Raw genomic sequence first — 20,799 nt, 5'->3', positions numbered from 1 at the left:
TAGTTTCATGAGGAATGAAACATTTCAGGATCCTTTCTTTTCCTCCAATACCTATGGTTTGTAATTGTTTGCCACATGCACTGAAGGTATGTTCACACTGACCAAACTTCAGATATATTTAAACTAAACCATGGCAGAATTCATAAATGTCTCAAACCCATAAACACACAGTTAAAATCTCATTAGGAGCTATTTTCCATTGTGCCAGTGTCAACAGATGATTTTAAGTTGGGGTAGAGAACTGCCTACTAAGCAGAACACAGAAGAACATTTATTTTCATTTTACAGTAACATGACTGTGGTTGATCTTTTCAAATGACTTCACAATGGCAACTTTCTTCAAATTTTAAACTGAATATCAAATCAGTGAAGGCGATGTATATAGACACATGAACAGTCCTTAAAAATTTCTTCTGACAGCAATTTTTTTAAGAATGGGAAGCAATACACTTCAATTAGCAGAGGTGGCAGTGAAGTATCCATTCACTGACATCATCACTAGCTCCCGTTATCTGATCAATGGATAATTAGGGGTTTGCTTTCTTTAACTAAACACGCTTTCAAGTGCCTGGTTACAGAATCCTTGTGTAATATTTAAAGATAATTTTTAAGTCTTTTTAAAAAGATTAGTAAGTTAGAATATATTTTTCATAAACAGAATGATGCCCCAAGTATTTTGATGAACTTTTATTAAAAATAATCTTCCTACAATAGTACGGAATTCTTTAGCAAATTCAAGCCATGACCTGTCGCACAGCCTTCTTCACTAACACCATAGATTTGATCTTTTCTGTTCCTCTAGTGATCTGCATTATTGGCTGATAACTGCTCTGCTTAAGAACACAAATACAGTTTTGATCATGAATGCAATTTTGAAGCAGCCAAGGCAGTTTTACTAAAAAGGAAATCAATGAGACCAACTTTTTTCTAAACCTTTACAGATGGATATGATGCCATGCACAGTTGTTAGATCCAGAAACTTCTCAGTAACAGAACCAAAAGTTAATAACACAAGTACAATTTGTGATGCTCTGCACGCAGTTCACTTTCTAAGACCTTTTGTGCTGCTTCCTTTTCCAAACACAATGGGTTCAAGATGCGTTCCCAGCTATACTTGTATCTGATGGATGTCATTATGCACTGAAGATTTATGTTCAGCTTCAAATCAAATGCAAGTTTCACACTCTAAGTAGGGATGCCCACAAACATATTGTTCTTTGGAGAACAACTCTCTGGCTCCATAGATATAACTTGGACAGAGTAGTTACGTTCTTCCGCAGCCCATGCCCGATCCAGATCCACAAGCCCCATACACTGCTTTCCTAAAACGAGAGCAAAGGAGAGCATGGAAACTCTAAAAATGTAGAAACATTATCAGAAACATGTACTTCAATGTTAGGAAAACACATCGGTAAGTCATCTAAAAAATAAGTTCCAAATCTACTTAAAAAACTATTTTAATCTGTTTTACTTCAAATAGACAGTCATTAATAGTTCTAAATCACATCTGTGAATTGTAACCCTCATTCAGCAAAGATCTTGAGAGGGATTATTAACTCTTTATATATGGAGAAACATAACAGGCACAACTATGTTTAAGCATTCTCATAACTTACAGAAAAATCCATGCATTAATGTGAAAGCCACAGGAAGAAAAAAAATGCCTAGTTTACCCCTTAGCTCTCTGAATTGCCAAGCTTCTACTGCCTTTATAACTGTAACTGTTTTCCTCCTGTACTTTCATCTAAAATCTGAAAAATCTCTGGTTATTGAATATCAATAAAAGACTAAAATACCAAACAGTGATACAGTGTAATTGATTTGAGACATGAATGTAACTTCTTACAAACGAAAATACTAAATTACTAATGAAAACTAATCTTATCTCAGATTTACCTGCACAAAAAATTGGAATAATAAATTCAAGGGTTTTTTCTGCTTAGAAGTTTGTATTATGATACAGCCATGCCAAGGTGATGTGATGGGGCAATCTGCCTTTACGTATTTACTCATTATAATTGACTATGTTCTGAAATACAGAATTGATTTGTCAGATCATATTTTCAGCAGTTTGAAACTCTCTTGCAAGAAAGATTTAGCACTTCCCTGAAACGTTTTGTCAGTAACAAGTCACAAACAAGGCACAATCTTGCTTCAGTCTCAAAGCCAATGATTCTACCTCTTTTCTTGTTCCTGACAGAATTGTACAGTTAAATATATTTGGAGTCTAAGATGAAGGGAAGAGACAGGAGCACTCATTCTGTTTACCATCGGGATACAAGTCTGGCATTTCAAACTACCCTCTGGAACTGTCTGCCTCGCCCACCTGAATGTATACAGAGCTTGAGTGCCTGTACCATCACAAGCCCTGATATGCATCCGTTAGGTGTCTGCAGAAGTTTTGGGTATGTTGCATAAGCAGGTCCCTCAGTATCCTTGTATTTCAGAACAGCTGGTGCGCACCACACTTTAATACAGTACTCAGTCCAAGCTATTCTGCTTTTCCCCTAGAAGCCAATGGCCAGAAGTATTTTCTTCTTCTCAGCTGAATTCCTTAGTTACAAAAGAAATTCACTACTTTGACTTCACCAACATTATGACATTTGGACTCTCTTCTGTTGGTGGCTTAGAATTTGAGAGGGGTAGTAATTGAGTAGGAAACAATTTAGAGATATAATAAGGTTAGGCCCGAAAAAGAACTTTCCAGCTCCATCCTGTATGGATTTATATGTTGCAGGGAGAAATTACCGGTTTATATAACCAGGATAGATCTCCATAAATTACTTCTTGTGGCACTATTCTCCCACGTTTGTGGTTTCATAGAAAATCACGTTCTGTGGCTGGTTGAACAAAATGGCATGTACATGCTCCTGCCACTGACACCAATATCATTATTATTCAAAGTGTACACACTAAAGGGCAGTTGGGATTGTCACAACTGGTGCCCGGTTCCCCGGGTGCTCTCAGCAAGACTGTGTGAAATACATGGAGCAGTTCTGTGATCTGACGGACTAAATCAGGTGGGCTGTAGCAATGTTCACAAAACCATTCGGTATGTTTACACTCAGGTCCCACTGCTGCATACAGTAGATAAAACATGCACATCCAGTGAAAATGGGAAACAGAACTTTGTTCATTTAAGAGGGAATTGTTGTGCGTAGCAGAACTGGGTTCAACTGCATATTTTTACATTCACAGATACTACTGAAATTGGTGATAGCTCCTTTAACAAATCCATTGTTTCAGCCACGACAGTCACAGACAGAATGCCGTACTTTAGTGATTTAGGGGCTTACAGGTAATGAAACAAAATCATTTGTCACTTCACTGAAGCTACATAAATTCAGTAGTAATTGCTAAAATACAGTTTAGAATACAATCCTAAAATATTCAGAAAGTAGCAGAGTGAGTCATTTTGACACCATTTACAATAGAAAAGAAAAAGTCTCCACCTGTTCAGGAATATTTTCATTAAATGAAGTCTACACAGTTTTCTCAATACCTGATCATGCGTTGCACAAAATTAATTAAAAAAAAAAAATCTCACCATGGCTGTAATGCTGATCTGATTCAATCTTCAATTACTTGTAAGCAAAATTTAAAAAGTACCCCAACAAGATTCCCATAAAAACAGTTTCAAAGCTGAAACAGAACACTGAAATGGGAATCACCTTCACCTAAACACTATTATATGGAACTTAAAGAAAAGATAACATTCGTTAAAACAGAAGAAGCAATGATGTAGGGGAAGGGAGAGGAATAAGATTTATGTTAGCTTTTTTGTCAGGGCAAGGCACATAAAAGTTAAATTTGTGAAAAAAAAAATTGCAGTATCTAAGACAGAGAACACATAAAAGTTACAGTCTTTCAAAAAAGTCTTTTGGGTCCTTTTCCAATTTCCAGTTTACCTGGTAAGCAGCAGGAGACAATGTGGGGTGCTACACTGGTAACTGAACACTGTTGGGTTTAAAATTTTTTTCATATACTGTGATGATAGCAAAAGAGCCGAAAAATTTATTGTAAAATAGTTATCTCAGAATCTTTATTATTTTCTTTTAGTGCAGTAAGTATAGGAAATACTTTGAATTCTGACATTATGATTATTTGCTACTACTGCTTTAATACACTTTCTAAGTTTTTCTTGCAAGCCAAGAATGTAAAGTTATATCCTGAGAGGTCCCAGACCTTTCTGTCTTTTCTGACCTGGAAGCTAGTTTATAGCTTCTATCAGAACATGAATACCAGACAGGAGCATATTATACCCTTTTGTAAGTCAAAGAATACTAGAATATTGCACATAATGAAGAAATGTCTTTGCTTATTGCAAATATTTGAAGTGTTATGGATTTTGCTGTCCTTCTGAGTAATGAAATTCCATTTATCTTAATGATAGCTTCTTGCATTTCTTTTCGTCAGAAATCATTGACATCTGACTAAAACTAAAATCTCAGGGATCAACTTACTTGGCTGTTAATTGAACAGAAATGACCCAACGGAAGGCAGCTGGTCTTACTCAGAACAGCAATAAATACAAACCTGAAACAGAACTGATTACCAAAAGGTAAATATTGAGTACTGCACTGCTGTAGCTATAAGTTTCCCCACAATGGGAAGGCTGGTACCCCAGGTAAGGGGTAAGCCAAACTACATTCTTGCAAAGTCTTCAAATTATAAATATTGTTCACTATTTAAAAAACAAAACAAAAACACACAGAAAACCTTCTGGGTTTTTTCTAAAATTATTATGATGACCCTAATAATGAGGCGGACCAAATAGGTTTGTATGCTCTTAAGCCTGCCTGTACCAAAGCTCACACAGCCTCTGCAATTTAGCTTTATTGTTTCCAGGTGACATTAGATGTTTGCCCTTCTAAGAGTTACCACCAGCAATTATAAGCAGGACAAAGGGTTCACACTGAAAATCACTACTATGAATAGCCTGTGCTTTTAATGACTATAAGCTGGCAATAGCAGGACTCTAGTGAACTTTTAAAAAACCCTCATTCTTTCCAGAGAATAGTGGGAGGAAAAAAAAAAAAAAGGTGAAGCAACAAAAATCAGTAAAATGCAAACCCTCTTTCTCATATTGATAATTCTGAAAGAGTTTCTATACCATAGTTCAGAACAGCAAGGGGAGAAATGTGAAGAAACACAAATTTTTCAAGTGTTATGTGAAGACAGCAACTTAATGACCTGTTCATAAATGTACTACTTCTTCCTTTACAATTCATTACTGAGATAGTTTACACAACAGCTGTAGAAATTCATACCAATTAGCCTGCGTTCAGGTGGAAGCTGAACAGCTGTCTGATCTGCAAATCTGCAAAGGATCATGTGCTCCTAGAAAAAAAAAAAAAGAAATTTGGTCCAGTAGCATTTCCATCTTCCAAATAAAGTAAGAAAAAAAATCTAATTAAAAGTTTAAAAGTATCAAAAATGCTATAATGTTGAAGATCATATTTCTAGAAAAATCATCTGTGTGCAAATCCTAATTTTGATACCGCTTTGGCTTGTAAATGTGTGTGCAAATCAAGTGTTTGTAACCATGGCCACATTTCTACTCATGAGTATTTGTTCCTTGCTAAATTTTCTCTAATTGTCTGCAGCAGTTGAATTGGAATTTGATGCAATGTATACAAGATAGCATTCTTCAAAGACATATATAGACTAATTTTGCCTTCAATTACTGACGAGCAACAGAGACTTCTTTTAGCACAGTCATCAAGGGACAGCATCTCTGCATCAATAGGCAGTCAAGACAAAATTCTTAAACAGGTGATTTGAACTGCTGCACATTTCTCCCAAGCAGTGATTTTGAATCCCAGAAAATCCCCTTGTGGGTCAAACTTCCTCTGCTCTGCCAAATCCATTCAGGATCAATCCAAAAGATCCTGAAGGCAAAACATACCTGGCTGTGAATAGGAAAGTTTCCTACATCAAAGCGGGCACAATTCACTTTCAAATCATCCCAGTTCCACTTAAAGTTTCTGCAGAGGCTTCTACAACAGCTGCAGTTAGTTTCTTCCTGTCTTGTCACCCAGGGGCACGGTGCAGTGGAGGGTTAGCCCCACCACCTTACTCCCTGCTTAGATCACTACACAAGCAGGCAAAACCCCATCCTCATTTGCCTTCAGACAACACCACCTATGCTAACATAATGGTTTCTCAAAGACCAGTCAAGCCAAGGAAGGCAAGTTAGCCAGATGGTAAGAAAAAAAGACTTGAAGGTGTAGCAATGAAATTAATGCTGATGACAGCTGTGCTCTGAGGGACAACTGCAATATTAAGTACAGGACAGAGTAAATCAGAACCATTTTAGAACTGTACAACATTCCCAAGTCTCCTATAATGTCATAGATCTGAGAAAAGGACATGTGTCTTGCATCAAAAAGAAAATTTTCTTTTTTCTTGTCTGATATAAAATGATGATTTTAAAGGTTTGGGTCCTGTAACAGATGGAGTGAACAACTTCACCTAAGGATACTTCAGCTTCCTTCAGTATCCTGAAGTAGAGGATACTCACTCCAGCTCATTATGGGGACATAAACATCCAAAAGGCTTCATTTAACAAAAAAACGGAATGAAATCCCATCTTCATATTAAATCAAGATGGTAACTCCCTCCGCAGTACACTCCACCCAATTCATAAATTTAATAGACACCTGACCACAAAAAAGCTTGCCCATATATTATAAAATGAAATATTATCACTACTTGAAACTCAAAATATTACTCATTTAAATAAATTTACAGTATCTTGAGGCAGTGACATTTGTTCCCCAGTACAGCTGATTCACGTGAAGGTTTTCAGCTCACAGCTCCATAAGAAATATGCAAGCAAAATAAGAACATGTTATAACATGTTTAGAACTTAAACATGTTATGCCCAGTCAATTTGGTTCAAATATGGCTATTTTTGTAGTACAAAAGAGCTAAAAACGTTAAACTCAGATGTGACTCCTGGAGAATGGAGGAAAAGGAGAGCCACAGGCAATGTGGCTGCTGTTAGGAGAGAAGAAGCAGTAACAGGCAGCTTGGAGAGAAAAAGAGGGATTCAGAGTACAGGGAAAAGATCCATGTTAGCAGAGAACCCCTCACCAGCCTTCAGGCACCCAACACAACCTGGCTCTTTGCAATATCGTGTTCTCAGCTCATCTGACCAGACCAGAGCCAAGGTGAGCCTCACCACTTAACCTGAAAATCTGGACTGACTCTAATGCCTTAGTTTCCCACAGAGATGATCCAAAAAGTTAAACTAGAGCCTAAGTTATGAGTACATCTTTTCCCCATGACACAGTCATTAAATTGGCACACTCCCTGTTGGCATAAATAAGAAGAAAAGCATTTCTAAAATAATGAAGGGAATTATAAACTGCCCTAACTTTGTGTGAGCATAAACAGTTAACTTGCTTACTAGAACTCATGGCTTCAATTCCCATTACGTTTTCAAAGCTGTATGTGCGAAGTTATTCAGTTTTACTTTCCAATTCTCCTATAGGGAAAGTGTATTGACAAACAGTCTCAAAATGTATCACAGTAGAAATCTACAGTTATCATAACCTTATTCTTTGCAGCTATAAACTAATGAATTACAGCATAATGTTCTCATCAAAAAAGTTTTGGAATTGCCAGACTTTTGGATGTCTTTTTAGATCTCACTAAAAAGAAAGATAAGAGAAATGAATTTAAAACAGGAACTGGAGGGGGGTGACACAGACAATGTCTGGCTAACACATGGCAGCTTTGGCTACTGGCCAGTAACCTGTGACAATTTATTAATATGAAATATATAAACGCATATAGCTAGCTGGATAACAGAAGTTATTTATAACTAGGATTATTTGAGGCACCAACCAGCCTAGATCATTTCTATAGACTCTTACATTATTAAGAGCAGCAATATTTTTTAGCATTGTCCTTGGCCCCTATGCCCTTCTGCAACACAAATAATAAAATGCTGGAACTTCTATAGTGTTGACAAATCCTGTGATTTAAACCTCCATGGATTAACAGATTAAGAAAAAAAAATTCTCTGAGTTTTAATGAGATTATACACTATCATAATCTAGGCATCCTTGACTTTATAACTGCCATCATCTCCTTCTGTACTTTCAACAGGTCTACTTTTAATAATATGTTAGTAAATAAACTTTTTCTGAATTGAAACCTGAGTTCTTCGTGATTATGCATTAGAAACATATAAATGTATTGAAAAGAATGTTAATCAATAAAAAAAACAATGGCAGGTCCAAATCCACTGCACTGCTTTTATCATCTCAATCTGTGGACAATTATTTCCATGTAAATTAGTAAAGTGTACATAAACCAGACTGTCATGAAGATAAGATTAGTGTATTACCAGATAACTGAACTTCCCTATATAAGATGGCTAGAAATTTTCTGATTTTTTTAAATGCCCTCATACTTGAAGATTAAAAAGGATAATCTCCGTTTTCCTGCTACATATAGCATCTTTGCTGTGCTCACTGTTCCAAAAACCATTTGGATATTAGAAATACCATCTCCCTCTCATATTTCTGTTACAAAGGATTATTCTGCATCTCTAGTATACATTTCTATATTGTAAACACCAAGACCCTTGTCTAGGATTTGACATGTAAACTCAGTAAAGTTTCTATATAGCCTTGCTTCTCTTAAATTGAAACATTTTCTTTCTACCACATTAAGTGCATCTAACCTTCGAATTTCTGGTTGCTCATCACTAACTAGTTTAAATGCACTAGCAAAGCTTAATAGATCAGTACCAGTTGTCTGCTGTCCACCTCTCTGCTCTTGTCCTTTTTCACTCTCTTGTCACATGTTATCTTCATTCTGTCAGATCTGCATGCCTCTGATTCTTTCTCCCACCTTCTGCTCAGACCAAGTCCACACAGACCCTGGCTCCCAAGCGTCAAAGCACATTTGAATATTTTTGAAATAATTTTGAATAACATTTTTAAAACAATACCATATAAAATTCTTGCTGAGTATAAACTCTTGCTACTCACTATGTCCAATCTTCTAGACATAAACTAGACAGAGATATCTAATGTTTATCAGAATCTAGTATCTATAAAAGCAGTAATTTTACCTAAAAAACGATAAGACATTTTCACAGTATAAACAGTTGTATTTAAGACCTAAATAAATTGGTAACCTGTAACTGTTAACTGATGCATGTTGAAGTATCTTAGGAATGGTTTGCTTACACATTATGATAAAAAAGTTATCTTGTGGAGAAACTATTTAATTTTATTGAAGACAAAAAGCTTTAAAAATTGGATGGTAGAAAGAAAGCAACACAATGACATCTGCATTACTAATGAACTTTTCACATAACGTGCTTCTCCTTGCAATTAAAAGATAGCCACTTATATTCCATTTGATAAGAAGACCCAGTGAAACACAGGAAACTGCACATAACCCTCTTCCCCCACCCAATCCTTTTACATACCTTGTAGGACAAAATTTCTTTGAACTGATGACTAAAAAAAAAAAAAAAAGACCAATTCAATTAACATCTAAAAAAACAGAGGTGGAAAATAGAAGTGATCATTACATAGTTGAACACATTTTAAACAAAATAGCAATATCTGTATCCTAGAGAAAGGTATTTTAAAAAAACCCAGAAAACATTACAGTTCCAGTTCACTAGAAATGGAAAAGTGTATCTGGTGTTGTCTTTTTTTTCCCTATTGTATTATTCATAAAAATTCTCTCTTTAAATCATTATAAATGCTAACACAGATTTACTGGCATTTCTAGAGTCACATAAACACTTTATATTACATGTACACAACCTCTAGAAATGCATATGTTTTGTTTGTGTCATAAAAGGTACCTCTACAGTGGAATTGAGTATAGAACACAGGCAAATACGGGGATATGTGCAGGCTATCATGTTTTATGATCATATCAAATAAGGCAGAAAGAAAAAGCAAACCCTAAAATGTAGCTTGAGCTAGGGCTGATAATTTTCTACATAGGATTACAATGTTAGATTCAAAATCTTGGCAAACACAAAACTGTGATTGACACTCTTGCAGCATCTACATCAAGTTTTCTATCACAGTGAGCATTTCCAGACTTCATGATCTAAAATGTCAAAAGTTAAACAGTATCCAGTCAATTTTAAAACAAGTCAACAGAGAACAGCTATATACCTGCTAACTTTAAAAGGCTTAAAATTATATTGCCTCTTCCTTAAGAATAATTATTTGTTTTACTGTGTCACAAGAGAAGACAAAACTGGACACACAAAGAGATGGAAGAATCAAATTGACTAAGAAAGCACTGTTAAACACAATTTTATCAAACTTATAAATTCTAAATATTTACTCTCCATGCACTTCTGTGACAGCACACTTCGATATTATAGAAAAATATTTAAAATGGATGCATAAGATTTTTTTTAGATTTGTTAATTCCTTTTAAGACAGCATGTTTCAGTATCTTATTTTAGCAGGTATATACCTAAGACAATGTTGTAATTCCTAATAAAATTAAATCTGACTAATCTTGGACATACAAAACACAAAGCTCAGGTTTATGAAAAAAAAAAAAAAAAACAAACAACAACCCACAACCCTCTTCCCTCATCTAGTTCTGCCTCAGAAAGCTGTTAGCCTCTTCTACTACTTTATGCTTACCTTTTACATTTTATTTTTATCAAAGGCACTATAATTCTTAAGCCTAAGATATATAAGTATCTCCAACATGACAGATTTGAAGATGACAAAATATCTACAGTTCATTGAAAAAGTATTAAAAACATGAACTGAAATACAGGAGAGCTTGTCTACTTGGCAATAAATCAGAAGAGTTTCACAAGCAGTAAACTGTGGTATAAAGCAGACCCACTTCTTTAAGCTGACTGCTTACATCTTTCTCCAACATTAAAATGTCAATTCCCCTTCTTACAATAATTTTCATGAGTTTTCTATTAACTTTGTGATTTCAAGGTAAAAGGTCTGCATATTACACAGATTTCCACATACTGTATCTACTATGTTGATGGTATAAAGTCTTCTGAACTATGAATAGATAAATCCAGAAAAAACCCAGGAATTACCAATCTGTCTCCCTCTCAGGACAGGTTTGCAAAGAGAACCAGGAGGAAACAGTTGCATTATAACTGTGAACCAATTCAGCCTAAACACTTGCAATGATCTTCAATTGATTAATTCCATACTTTTTAGTATTTTCTTCCTTCATTTAAGTTGAAATTTTAAAGCTTATCTTGTCCGCTTTAGTTTACCTTCGTGGATATTTAAACTTCACTGTGTTTTGAATGAAGCCGTAACAACAAGGAGAAATGACAAAGGCTGCCCGTGACTTGATGCAGTGTTCGATCACCATGTCTGTTGCCACACCACATGCATGCAGAGCCACCTAGAGTGTTAAAAACAAAAAACAAAGAAACAAGCAAATTCTTTATAGCAATGTTCTAAATACAATCATGTTGCAGTATTTTTCTGGATGACTGAGTTACTTAAATATATGAGGAAGTTTTTGGAATGAAAGCTGTTATGCCAAAGGCCTGGTCCTTAATTCCTCAGTTTTTCGTTCCTCTCTTTCATATCTATGCTGAGAAAAATTTATGGTCTATTCCATTAACAAGGCAATCATCAACACTGATCAAGGGTCACTCACCAAAAGCACTCAAAAGGTAGGTGCACTGCATTGTGATATCAAATAAATCAAAAATTAAGCTCCAGAAAAATATTAAAAGAAAAACTACTATGGTGATTAGTTGTCAAGTAGAAAGGACTTAATACAAAGAACTATTTCAAAACTGTATTTCAACTTAGCAGTAAGCAAAGTAACAGATATACCTGAAGGTCACATTTAAAGAACATATACACATAAATTTTGAGCATTTCATTGTAAGGTATTGAGTAAAAACTTTAGAAAACAAACAAGGGGGTGGGGAAGTATCAAATATAACTTGCCCTCCTTTTTTCTCTCCTTATTCTTTTCTTTCTTTTTCTTAGTGATGGGCTCTCAAACTAAAACTAGAATGCCATTCAAACACAACAGCTACCTGTAAGCACTGATGTGTGTTTGGGTAACGCACAGACCATGCAAATTCTTCATGCTCTCCTACAGAAAGGCAAGTTACTGCTGTACTCAATATATTGCAAGGAAAGGCAAGCAGCTCTCTCCTATATATATATACACCTGTGATGCCAAATGGGTCAAGTAAAATGGAGGCATTACTTTCTCTGCCTTATTCCATGTATTCAGTAGCTCAGAGTAGACCTGGTGCATACACATTGATCTATGTTTTCATTAAACTGAAGACATTTTTGAGGCACATTTTTAATTCTGTGCAGTGGTGCAGATTTGTATGACTGCATTGTTTGCTTTTTGTTCACTGTAAATTTAGGAAAAGGTTTAAAACTGCAAAGCTCAGATTTCAGGGTTCAAAGTTGTTTTTCAAGGTACAGCAATTGGAAGATAAAAACTTTGCTCTCAGATGCAGATTAAAACAAAGACTTTTTTGTTTGCAGACTCCTTGATGTAAACTCAGCTGAGCAGACCATTAATCATCAGCTGAACTACAACTGCATACAGATAGCATCAAATATTCTTGTCTCAAGCAGAATATTAAAAAATTAATAATAAAATAATTTCACAACGAAAGTTTTCTACTCTCATGAATATAACAACAAAAATAGAACAAGTTTAACATCAGAAATAAATTCTTAATATCACAGCTATCAGATTATCATGGAATATAATTATAGCTACTTTGTCATCTATCCAAGCAGAAAACAAAGACCTCTGCTTTGCTTGCACGTTTGGAAAAGAGACTTTAAAACAGCAGTGAATAGCTTTGCTGAGTCTGTATGAACTTTTACACCAACCAATTTCCTCTCTGGGTTTCTCAGAATCAATTTTGTTAAGCAAAAAATCACAAATAAAATTCAAGACAAAGCTTTCTCAGGATATCCTACATTTTAAACTTGCTATCTGAAACAAAATAAAAAGTGAGGACTAATGCAGATGATGCGTTTGGATCACAAGTCCATGTATCTGTAGACACAGGAAAACAAAGTGGCCCCTGAAGAGAGCAACAGAGCTAACGCAGAGTGAGATCATTGTCCTGTATTACTCCTCTGGTGCTGCAACTCCCTTAGAACAGCCTAGTGCACAGAGAAGGCTTCATGAAACCTCACAGGTTCACTTTAGTGATCTTGAAAAGAACTCAACACACTCAAAAATATACCCCCCCCCCCCCAACCAAACCTTAAACTTTTCATCTTGTTCTCACAAATTGGCTGAGATAGTACTACAGAAGTATTAAAACCAACTAAGATCTCAAAGACTCCTCTGGGTGTTGGCATATAAATGAACACTGCATGGAAATATTTGGAAGCTTTCACTTTTAGACAGAAATCCTTTATTGTGGTTGGTGGTTATACACAACATGTAATAGTGTAGTGTACCAGTACATTTGGCACTCAAACAGGTTGTTTAAGTTCATTACCCCAACAATCAATAAGCGTAGAAATTTTATGTGGAGCAAAAGGGAAGTGGTCAACATATTTTTTTTTTTAACCTGCTTTTGAACTCCTGGCAGATAACAGATGAGAAAATAGCTAAGTAATACAGATTTGATGTCAAGGTAACTAAAACGCATATAAACATGTTTTAAACTAATACCAAAAGCAGAGATGACTACTTCTGGCACTTTCATTTTTCTATACCTCTTTACATTTCAAGCACTATAACCAGTGAATTTCTTGTCATTGTGTCCACCCTCACATTTACACTGCATTGTTTTACTGGAAATGAAGTCATGCAATGAGTGAATACCTTGACAAGCCTCAGAAGATGGGTTTAGAACTAATGCATTGCCAAACTTTGTACATATCCACGTATTCTGGTATTACATTGTCATTTTTTTATCAAACCAGTGTTTATGACATAATGATACAAAGGCAGCTAAACTTTACATTATTTACCTTCAAACAACACCAAACACTTGTGCTACTGGTCAGTAAACCAGCCAGCTGGTGGCTGCATAGGAAAGTCAATCCTGAGTTAATGAGCTAATCCTGAAGAGTGAATCACGGTAGGATACAAACTAATTCTGAAGCTGAGATTGATACAGGTCTCCCAAAAAAGGGAAAGCTCCAGATTTGTCTGTTGAATAGACTACAGAATCAAGTCAAAGAAACTGAAATCACAGGCCTGGAAATTAAGAAATTCCAAGTGAATTTTTCTGACATATACTTCAATATTTTCCTTGTCACAAAACTCGCAAGAGAATATAACAATTTTTTTATTAGAGGTATTTAACTTAGTATTAACCTTAGAAACAGACCCCAAAAAAAGAACACAGGAACTCCAACAATCACAAAATTGGAGACTCATTTCACTGACAAACTATTACACATTTCACACACAGAATTCAGTAAATTATTCATGATTTTTTGAAATAGATCTCTAGGTCATCCAGTGAAATTTATATGACAACATAGCACAGAAAATAAAGCTAGAGAATTTAAAATTTACACTTGGAAGGACTGGGCTGAAATAATTTATTCTCTCCTCTTTCTCCTGCACTGTATTTCTTTTCCTTTATTTAATAAACTAACCAAATATTAAACAGCACTGTTCACATACCATAAACCTTCAGCATTAAAGATCCTCAGCTACAGCCGAAACAGGCCCTTGGATGGATGATTTAAAGAACAGTCAGACTCACACTGAAAGCTTGGGGCTTGCTGTAAAAGTTCAGGTTCTATTAACAGAATATAAAACTGGAAGACAGGAATCTTTCAGAGTTACAAAAGACTATTTATGCCTTACTCTTCACTAGGGCTGCAGAACTGTGGAGAGGACATTCATCTCATTTACTTACCCGGTCTAACACAGATGCTTCGAATCGGTATTCAAATCACCTACTTTGCTCCTGCAGAACTCAAATTCCTCCTTTGGCCTGCTCATTTACAGTTAACTGAGAGTCAGAATATCACCTGTTGACTGCAATAGGAGTGCTCAGCATGAGTCCTACAGAACTGAGATATCATTCTGCCTTCATAAATATAGCTTGAGTATACTTTGTACATTGAATACACATGTATGTCATCAGTATAACATTCTCTCCGTCATGATAGTTCCTTCTCAGTTTTTTATTGTGTAGTCTTCGAGTTGTTTGTTTTATCTTAAAATGCTTTTACTGTCACCTAACTACACTTCTGACCTCACTTTACTGTACTCAGGCTTAATTTGAGAAACAGAAGTCTTCTCTTCCCATCTTCAAAACCTTCTCCAGAATATATCCATTAATGAATCACTGATTTTAAAATAACAAGATTAAACCGAGAATCCGCCCCACTTTTTCTTCAACATGGTCAGACAGCACTCATATTTTTTATCTGATTGGAGCAGACACTTCCTTCTTAACTCATGTAATATAAAAGCAATGCCGATTTGCAACAAATAATAAATACAAAACAACATTAATACAGATTAATATAACAAGGGTGCTTCTCATAGCATCAAAAATACCTGTCTGTAAGGACACACAAAATTTTCTTCTCATAGGTATTCTAGTTGTTTTAAGAATAATTAACAAGACACTAACGTTTTGAAGTGTAAAAGTTATAATCACTCACCCCAATGTTAAAAGTCCCATGAAAATAGTCCAAATTTGCTTGAATGAACCAAATGTTGTTTAAACCTAGTTCATCACTTCTGTCTTTAGCACGAACCAGAGACAACTCCTTATTTTCTATGAGCACCACCTAGATGTCATACATAGGAGAAAGTAAGGCAAAATAATACTGAGAAATCAAAGCACAACATTACCAACAAGTGCAAAACTTTGTAGTTTAGTTGAGAAAACCTATAAACTACTCGTTGCAGAGCATGAGATCTCCAAAAGGATTAGCAATGAAAAGCATTTAATACTTGCCAACATCATTCATCTTGCAAATACAAAGTATTTTCTTATAACTTTTGTTTTCTCAGGAAAGCACTGCATACATTTGGGATTATGATAAAAATTTGCATGTTTCAAATCTAAGTCCTCTGCTGAGACAACTGTGTCTTCATATTTATTCTCCCTACATGTGCATCTTTTTAAGATGATTATCAGAGACCAAAAGCTCATACCCACCTGTACTTTTAGTTAGAATTTACCTGACATGACGGCATCATGTGAGCAAGAACAATTCCAACATGGCCCTGTGAAAACAAAAACAAACAACAAAATCTGAGTCACTTTTCAGTGTCCCCCATTGTTAACTCATTACATGATAAGCATCGCCTAACTAGTGACAGAACCTTTGAAAGCATCCAAGATTTCAGTATTTGTACTTTTGCTTTGCAGCAGCAACCACCTAGAACTGCAAAGATGACAGCTGAAAGAAACTGTATCATGCAAACAAAAATATACATTACCCCTCCACTGCAAAAATCCACAATCACATCTCCAGGCTTAGCAAGCTTTGTCACTGCTGCTACCAAATTATTCAATTGCTGCTGCTTCCTCAGAGCCCGGTCTCTAGACATCTTTCCTGGGGATGACAGAGAAAATGCCTAAGTAGTGATCAGAAGTTCTCAATGTTGATAATTTTAAATGGGTAACAGCAAAGCATTGTAAATTAAGTTTGTGACTGAGATTAAAAAATGGCTGGAACACTTGGGCATCCAAATCCACTTTGAGCTAAATTCACAAATATTTGTTAGAGCTTTCTCTATACCTTCAGCATATTTAAAAATATATTTTCCAATTGTTGCTGTTAATGTATCCTTAGGAACGGACTTGTATAAAGTATTTACAAGTAATTTAATATAAAGTAATCAAATCAGTGTAAGGTCTAGCCTGATTATATACCAAACCTGTGAACCATGCCCAGAAACAGAGCTCAAACCCATTCACAGTAAGGCTGCCAAAACAGATCCTATTTACTATAGCTACACAACATCCTTAAGCATCTTGTTTTTAAAAGTTGTATTCTTTCTCCTGACACTTTTCATAATAAGCAGCCCTGTTTATTTAAATGATTGTGTGTGTAAGGAGGTACGTCTCAAAGCAACTACTCCTGTGTAGAAAAGTCTGGCTTCCCATCACATCTGTAACACAACCAGAAACGGAAAAACTATTAATTTCTTTCACATGTGCTTGGTGAAGTCCAACATACAGTTGCTTCACATTTAATGAATTTGTTTAGTCAGCACTTACATATTTGTAAAGACGCATTTTGTCTCAGTGGGGCTAATAGAGTGCGGACAGACCTGTTTAATTTTCTTGTTTGTTCAGAAAGCAGAGATTGACATAGACACTGACAATAAAAGTATTCATCAGCTCATCTTTACAATGAGTTTCCATGAAGGAGGTTTAGGTGTACCAATCATAATGTTCTCTGAAATATGAACATACTTCCTACTTGGAATACCACATTATATTTGAGTATGGGCACTCTCCAGTTTTGTATTAAATTCATTACCTTTGTCTATTAAAAACACATTTTTTCCAGTACTGAGGAGTAGTTCAGAATAAAACCCACAAATCAGTGAAGTTTCCTGGTTGCTACAAAAGCAGTTCAATTCTCATCATCATCATAAATTGCATTTATTATTGTTTAAATCTCTACCCTGAAAATGTATTTTTTGTGTTATATTTTACTTTAAATAACATTTCAGTTCAACAAATAATCCAGCAAATTCAACAAATTCATCAGATAAAATTATCACTGCATTGCTGTGGGTAGAATGAGGAAAAAAAACACTTTTCAAGACATTACATTGTATACTGTCAGGGCAAAGAAAAGAAAAACCAACAACAGAAGGCAGAGGAAGAAGGGCAGAGTTCATTCTGCACACCTATTGCACAGACAGTCATTTAAAAAAACCAAAGTAATGATATTTTAAAAAATATTCCTAGGTGACTGTGCTCCATGGTGACATACTAAAACGGGTACTACTTCTTAACGGAAATTAAGAGACTGAATACAACCTCCTCACTTATCAACTTTGTAAGTATAAACCAGTACATTTTATAAAAATAAAACCACTGTTGCATTTCAAACATTTTTCACCCTTTGTCAAAGTTGCCATAAAGATTATGCTTTATATACATCCCAGAAAATGAAGCTTTCTAATGACAAAAATGTATACAGGGACTGTGGATATGAAACATTTACCACATTATGTAAAGTAACAAATACATTTTAAGGAATCATCTCCTTCACATGAGTAGATCCTTGGAAAAAGTTTTTATGAAAGACTATACTGGAAACCCTAATTCCTTGTGTGCCAAATACCTATGTGAACTGCTCCACAGATTGCCTTTAAGTTTCATGCTTCTATTTGATAACCTAATGTTCAAATGTTCTCAACACCTACAGTTCTAACTGTAGCCAGTGGAAGATGCAGGTATTCCAGCATGTGCAAAATCAAGCACTGTCACGGTACTTGAGCTAGAAATTCAGCTTATGAGGTCAAACCTGTAATTTGTTAGATAGGTGGGTATTGTGCTATTATACCTAGAAAATCCTATACCTAGAAACCACACAAGTACGTTCTCTGTGTACATGTATGCACATACCCGCACACACAACCACAATGAATTGTTTGAGTTTTAAAAAGTAGCTGTTGTCCTGCACATAGATTTAATCTAACTGAGGCTACCTGGGCAATAAAATAATCAAGAAAACTAATTTATATTTGTCTGCTATATCCCCCACACCTGAAATACAGCTGTGGCAAGGGGGTACAGTTAACAGGGACTTTTATCTTGATAATACAGACTACTACTTGCATTTGTTTTCATCAGTCAGCAGATCTTATTGTTTCTGTTTCAATTATTTTAATTCTACCTGATAAAGTACTTAGTAAAATAGTTGTTGCTCTAAAACAGAAAAGAAATGACCAGATGCCTTCCCCTTTTATGTTGGCAGCAAGAAACTGAGTCACATCTGAATTCTTTCATCTGATAAGCAAACAGGCAGCCAAGCAAGTCCAGACTTCCTAACAGATACACAGCTTCCTTAGCAGCCCACTAGAAGCTGCCCACGCACAATATCTACATCTGACTATGATTACACAGCTCTAAGAAGTGTGACTGCGGCTCAGCTCAGTAAATCTGAGCTTGCTTTAAACAACCAGTTTGCACACATACAGCAACACTGCTATGACAGCTCTGCATTTAGGGCAAGCCAGCCTTCCCGAAATGTGTTCAGCTCCTATTCTGCTAAAATCCAAGTACCGATTTAAAATTAGCTCAGCTTATCTTTATAAACTGCAGGCACACTTCTAACTGTGGTATAAGCCTACTCTTGTGATATTGAAGGTCCAGAACTAGTGGACAGCAGCAGCAGGCACAAACAGCAAGAAGGATACATGGACATAACTCCTGATCACTACTGGATAAAATTCCAGGTTCAGTTAAACACAGAAAAACAGGCTTTCCAAAAGCATGATAAAAGCATAAACAGAGTTTTTTTGTTATACAGAATTCAGTACGGACTTGCCCTTTGAACCTCAAGACAGCCAAAGCACACAGAATCCCTTAGGAATACACTGCAAAGATAAAAGTTCAGCTCTGTTCTCCAAAATGGGTTTGAACACAACAAAATTTGCCTCATAAGCTTAGGTGGCTTCATTTACAGTGTGATGCATTTTTAACATGGGTTGGTTCTCACAAGCATTAGGTAAAAAAAACCCTAAAATAAAACCAAGTTTGACCTTTACAAATTTTCTTTCTACTTGGTGAAAAAAAAAGTAATAAAAGTACTTAAAGCTCATTCCTGGTATGAAGTTGCAAGCTCCCTTTGTGGAAAGCCTTTAGAATTCAAGGCTTCCTGAGCTCAAGTAACTGCCACAATTAACTTAATGGGATTTGTTGTAAATGCTTTTTTCCCCTGATAACTTTTGTATCGCTCTCTTATATCCACTTTCGACTTCAATATTCGTAATTATGAGAGGGACCAGGCAGACAATTTCTGCTTCCAATTCCTGCCTCTCAACAGCATTAGTACAAATGTTCTGAGCCATTTTCCTGCACAACACTTGAAGGACAGACCACACCTGTCATGCCACAAACAGCACAAAAATCCATGCATGCAAATGCTCTTACTTTCTTATCCAACTTCTCCCCTCTTATTCTCTAATGCTAAGGTTTTCCTGAGAGGTGTGAGATTTATTAATATCAAGTACAACTGAAAGACACCATCAATTTTTCATACTGTGCAAAGTTAGCAAATAGATCCTAGAGACACTAAAAATCAAAAAGTATAATGATAACAGGTTTCATCAGCAACAACAGATTCACTACCTGAGTTGACCTCCTGAATATTAAATTAATAAGAAATACTTAAAAAAAAAAAAAAAAGCCTATAGCTTTAAAAACTCTCTAAAAATTCAGTCTTCGTGATCATCAACAAACAAGGTTTCATCTTCCCTTACTGTGCATATAATAAGTAGCATATATTCCCTTGAAAGATGGAGAGAACCAAGCTTGAACCAATAGTTTTTTTTGTCTGCTCTACCTCTGTATTTTGAGCTTGGTATCTAGAATTATGGAAACACAGGGAGCCATAACATAGCCTATAGAGAATGTTTGTTAGGACAGCTAATTAGTCCTTCATTAAGCAAAGAGGCAATGAATTAAACTAGAACTTCTGCATCTAAAAATATTACAGTTCACTTTGCATTTCTGAAGCCCTGTGATGGTGAACAATACTGTTGTCTTCAAGAACCAATAAAAGAGAAAGTAGCTTGAAATTTAGCCCTACAAGGCAAAAACCTTGAAGAATGTGGCCTTTTTCTACAATATACTGA

General features: G+C 35.6%; 1 protein-coding gene across 2 annotated transcripts in view; it reads right to left on the bottom strand.

The window, feature by feature from the left end:
- Positions 1-249: 249 nt before the first annotated feature.
- The window catches only part of GSTCD (glutathione S-transferase C-terminal domain containing), a 77,892-nt gene continuing 57,342 nt past the window's right edge, over positions 250-20,799 (bottom strand). For both annotated transcript variants that reach the window (XM_074823211.1, XM_074823212.1), the window contains exons 6-12: positions 16,417-16,532; positions 16,156-16,200; positions 15,630-15,758; positions 11,258-11,391; positions 9,455-9,485; positions 5,271-5,340; positions 250-1,322 (exon numbers count right to left, since the gene is read on the bottom strand). In XM_074823211.1, coding sequence (XP_074679312.1) covers positions 1,186-1,322; positions 5,271-5,340; positions 9,455-9,485; positions 11,258-11,391; positions 15,630-15,758; positions 16,156-16,200; positions 16,417-16,532 — 662 coding nt within the window. In that variant the 3' untranslated portion in view covers positions 250-1,185. The remainder of the gene's footprint in view (positions 1,323-5,270; positions 5,341-9,454; positions 9,486-11,257; positions 11,392-15,629; positions 15,759-16,155; positions 16,201-16,416; positions 16,533-20,799) is intronic.

The sequence above is a fragment of the Strix aluco genome, chromosome 4 (assembly GCF_031877795.1).
Source record: "Strix aluco isolate bStrAlu1 chromosome 4, bStrAlu1.hap1, whole genome shotgun sequence".
NCBI lineage: Eukaryota > Metazoa > Chordata > Aves > Strigiformes > Strigidae > Strix > Strix aluco.
This window is presented reverse-complemented; position numbering and strand designations above follow the sequence as displayed.